We start from the raw sequence: 5,079 nt of genomic DNA, 5'->3' as shown, positions 1-5,079 counted from the left end.
GAATGAATGAAAACTTTATTAACAGATTGCAGAATGGGTACAGTACAGTACAGCTCAATACATACAATTGTTAAGGGGATGCAGACCAGAGAAAGACTTTCGTCTTGTTTACATCAGGGTCCCCCATTTTCAATTCATCGTAACATATATGACATACATGACATACAGATAGACAGTACTGCTACATCTATACATTTATGACATACCAGATTTGCAATTACAGTACTGTTTGTGATACAGAAAGAGTCCAGAAAGAAAAGAGTATATACATTAGGCGTAGAAACTGTACATTGGATTGGGTAGGTGGGGGTGGGGGGGGACTGTACATTGGAGGTAGTTGGGTGGGTGGGGGGGGGGGGTTCGGTAAGAGGGGTGGGTGGGGGACACTGTACAACTGTACAAACAACACTGTACAAGATAAGGAACAACCCTCTGAAACCTATAGCAATAAGAAAAAGAAGAAACCTCAGATGGCCAATTCAAATTTAGATCCTCTGAGATTATTGAGGGTGGACCCTCGTTTTCAACAATGCAGAGATTACAATAGGCAGAAAGCAATGAAAAAAGCAAAGATAAATCAGACAATAAGACACAATTATTATTGGTTAAACATTCCAAATCATTAAGATGCAAAAGAACATTTTAAAATGTCTGTGTCACCAGAGTCAATATTTAAAAGGTCCCATTGTCAACAGAGAGTCAATATTTAAAATGTCTGTGTCACCAGAGTCAATATTTAAAATGTCTGTGTCACCAGAGAGTCAATATTTAAAATGTCTGTGTCACCAGAGTCAATATTTAAAATGTCTGTGTCAACAGAGAGTCAATATTTAAAATGTCTGTGTCACCAGAGTCAATATTTTAAATGTCTGTGTCAACAGAGAGTCAATATTTAAAATGTCTGTGTCACCAGAGTCAATATTTTAAATGTCTGTGTCAACAGAGAGTCAATATTTTAAATGTCTGTGTCAACAGAGTCAATATTTTAAATGTCTGTGTCACCAGAGTCAATATTTTAAATGTCTGTGTCACCAGAGTCAATAGTTAAACTGTCACCAGAGTTAATATTTAAAATGTCACCAGAGAGTCAATATTTAAAATGTCTGTCACCAGAGTCAATATTTAAAATGCTTTGTAGTTTATAAACTCCTACATTGAGGAACATGTAGTGTAATCCAGTCCTGAGAGCAGGTTTGATAAACTCCTACATTGAGGAACATGTAGTGTAATCTAGTCCTGAGAGTGGGTTTGATAAACTCCTACATTGAGGAACATGTAGTGTAATCCAGTCCTGAGAGCAGGTTTGATAAACTCCTACATTAAGGAACATGTAGTGTGATCCAGTCCTGAGAGCAGGTTTGATAAACTCCTACATTAAGGAACATGTAGTGTGATCCAGTCCTGAGAGCAGGTTTGATAAGATCCTACATTGAGGAACATGTAGTGTAATCCAGTCCTGAGAGCAGGTTTGATAAACTCCTACATTGAGGAACATGTAGTGTAATCCAGTCCTGAGAGCAGGTTTGATAAACTCCTACATTGAGGAACATGTAGTGTGATCCAGTCCTGAGAGCAGGTTTGATAAACTCCTACATTGAGGAACATGTAGTGTAATCCAGTCCTGAGAGCAGGTTTGATAAGATCCTACATTGAGGAACATGTAGTGTAATCCAGTCCTGAGAGCAGGTTTGATAAACTCCTACATTGAGGAACATGTAGTGTAATCCAGTCCTGAGAGCAGGTTTGATAAGATCCTACATTGAGGAACATGTAGTGTAATCCAGTCCTGAGAGCAGGTTTGATAAACTCCTACATTGAGGAACATGTAGTGTAATCCAGTCCTGAGAGTGGGTTTGATAAACTCCTACATTAAGGAACATGTAGTGTAATCCAGTCCTGAGAGCAGGTTTGATAAACTCCTACATTGAGGAACATGTAGTGTAATCCAGTCCTGAGAGCAGGTTTGATAAACTCCTACATTAAGGAACATGTAGTGTAATCCAGTCCTGAGAGCAGGTTTGATAAGATCCTACATTGAGGAACATGTAGTGTAATCCAGTCCTGAGAGCAGGTTTGATGAACTCCTACATTGAGGAACATGTAGTGTGATCCAGTCCTGAGAGCAGGTTTGATGAACTCCTACATTGAGGAACATGTAGTGTGATCCAGTCCTGAGAGTGGGTTTGATAAACTCCTACATTAAGGAACATGTAGTGTAATCCAGTCCTGAGAGCAGGTTTGATAAACTCCTACATTGAGGAACATGTAGTGTAATCCAGTCCTGAGAGCAGGTTTGATAAACTCCTACATTGAGGAACATGTAGTGTAATCCAGTCCTGAGAGCAGGTTTGATAAACTCCTACATTGAGGAACATGTAGTGTAATCCAGTCCTGAGAGCAGGTTTGATAAACTCCTACATTGAGGAACATGTAGTGTAATCCAGTCCTGAGAGCAGGTTTGATAAACTCCTACATTGAGGAACATAGGTATCACCAGTAATACAATTAAAAGCAGAGTGATGAGAATAGAGTAATTTGTAAGTACTTTAGTGGTGCCGTCAGCTAAAATGGTGTGTATTTGTTCAAGTTCAAGTTCAAGTTTGTTTATTATTTGTCACAATAAAATACAGAATACTTTACGATGAAATGCTTGTTTCTGTATGAGCCCCTGAGTGTGCTTCATACAGTTAAAAAAAAAAAAGTAAGTAAAAAAAAAAGTCATTTAAGAAGTAGGTCAAAAGTAACTAAAGGAATGTTCAATATACATATATACAATACAGAGTCAAATGAGTAACAGTGAGGTACAATGCAGACATTTTAAGGGTTTTGTTCAGTGTGACTGACAGGTCTCGCTCTGTAACCGTGTGACTGACAGGTCTCGCTCTGTAACCGTGTGACTGACAGGTCTGTAACCGTGTGACTGACAGGTCTGTAACCGTGTGACTGACAGGTCTGTAACCGTGTGACTGACAGGTCTGTAACCGTGTGACTGACAGGTCTGTAACCGTGTGACTGACATGTCTGTAACCGTGTGACTGACAGGTCTCGCTCTGTAACCGTGTGACTGACAGGTCTCGCTCTGTAACCGTGTGACTGACAGGTCTGTAACCGTGTGACTGACAGGTCTCGCTCTGTAACCGTGTGACTGACAGGTCTCGCTCTGTAACCGTGTGACTGACAGGTCTGTAACCGTGTGACTGACAGGTAACCATGTGATTGACAGGAGGTGTGACTGACAGGTAACCATGTGACTGACAGGAGGTGTGACTGACAGGTATCCGTGTGACTGACAGGAGGTGTGACTGACAGGTAACCATGTGACTGACAGGAGGTGTGACTGACAGGTAACCATGTGACTGACAGGAGGTGTGACTGACAGGTAACCATGTGACTGACAGGAGGTGTGACTGACAGGTAACCATGTGACTGACAGGAGGTGTGACTGACAGGTATCCGTGTGACTGACAGGAGGTGTGACTGACAGGTAACCATGTGACTGACAGGAGGTGTGACTGACAGGTAACCATGTGACTGACAGGAGGTGTGACTGACAGGTAACCATGTGACTGACAGGAGGTGTGACTGACAGGTATCCGTGTGACTGACAGGAGGTGTGACTGACAGGTAACCATGTGACTGACAGGAGGTGTGACTGACAGGTAACCATGTGACTGACAGGAGGTGTGACTGACAGGTAACCATGTGACTGACAGGAGGTGTGACTGACAGGTATCCGTGTGACTGACAGGAGGTGTGACTGACAGGTAACCATGTGACTGACAGGAGGTGTGACTGACAGGTATCCGTGTGACTGACAGGAGGTGTGACTGACAGGTATCCGTGTGACTGACAGGAGGTGTGACTGACAGGTAACCATGTGACTGACAGGAGGTGTGACTGACAGGTAACCATGTGACTGACAGGAGGTGTGACTGACAGGTCCTCCCTCTCTGTGTCCCGCAGGCCATCCTGTCCCACATGCGCGTGGAGTGCAAGTGCCACGGCGTGTCGGGCTCCTGCGAGGTGAAGACCTGCTGGAGGGCCATGCCCCCCTTCCGCAAGGTGGGCAACGTCATCAAGGAGAAGTTCGACGGGGCGACGGAGGTGGAGCAGCGCAAGGTGGGCACCACCAAGGCGCTGGTGCCGCGCAACTCGCAGTTCAAGCCCCACACCGACGAGGACCTGGTCTACCTGGAGCCCAGCCCGGACTTCTGCGACCACGACCCGCGCACGCCGGGCATGCTGGGCACGGCGGGGCGCCACTGCAACCGCACATCCAAGGCCATCGACGGCTGCGAGCTGATGTGCTGCGGGCGGGGCTTCCTGACGGAGGAGGTGGAGGTGGTGGACCGCTGCAGCTGCAAGTTCCACTGGTGCTGCTACGTCAAATGCAAACAATGCCGGAAGATGGTGGAGATGCACACCTGCCGGTGATAGGGTCAGGGGGGCTTCCGAGGAGGGGGGGAGGCGGGGGCTGCTGAGGAGGGGGGGGGGATCGGCTAATGATCCCCCCAGCCCCCCCCGATTGCTCGTTCGCTCGCATGGACCAGATGGAGGGAGAGGCCGTGTACCCTCTCTCTCTCTCTCTCTCTCTCTCTCTCACTCAAGACCACCCCCCAGAAACCCCAGCCCATCCTACCCCCAACCCACCCACCCACCCACCCACCCAACTACTGGTCGATGGGGGCAACAGACAGACTGACAGAGGACTGAAGAAGACAAGAGGGCAGCAGAGACCGTCCTGTACATTTGATGCCATCATAAAGGATATTGATACATTATGCATGGGATTTCCTTAAAAAAAAGAAAAAACACACACACACACCAAAAACTACAGATGCAAAAAATCTCTATATTTTTTCCTCCATCAGAGAGTATATTATTATTCCTCCCTCTCTTCCGCCTCCTCGTCCCTCACTCTCCGCTCCGTGTTTGTCTTTCTTATTTTTCTAACGTTTAACTTATTTGATGTGGTCGAGAGTGAAGGGGGGGGGGTCAGTGGGACTGAAAGGGGGGGGGGGGGGACCCAGAAGGAGGGGTGATGGAGATGATGAGGTGGACCGGGTGGAGGAGAAGTGG

At 46.1% G+C, this 5,079-nt stretch overlaps 1 protein-coding gene across 1 annotated transcript in view; it reads left to right on the top strand.

Annotated features, from left to right (window-relative positions):
- The window catches only part of wnt4 (wingless-type MMTV integration site family, member 4), a gene marked incomplete at both ends in the record, with an annotated part of 12,739 nt that extends 8,305 nt beyond the window's left edge, over positions 1 to 4,434 (top strand). The window contains one exon of the mRNA XM_084317112.1: positions 3,964 to 4,434. Within this exon, the coding sequence (XP_084173238.1) occupies positions 3,964 to 4,434 (471 nt within the window). The remainder of the gene's footprint in view (positions 1 to 3,963) is intronic.
- Between the last annotated feature and the right edge of the window lie 645 nt (positions 4,435 to 5,079).

This window comes from Notolepis coatsorum (assembly GCF_963971535.1).
Source record: "Notolepis coatsorum genome assembly, chromosome: 6".
NCBI lineage: Eukaryota > Metazoa > Chordata > Actinopteri > Aulopiformes > Paralepididae > Notolepis > Notolepis coatsorum.
This window is presented reverse-complemented; position numbering and strand designations above follow the sequence as displayed.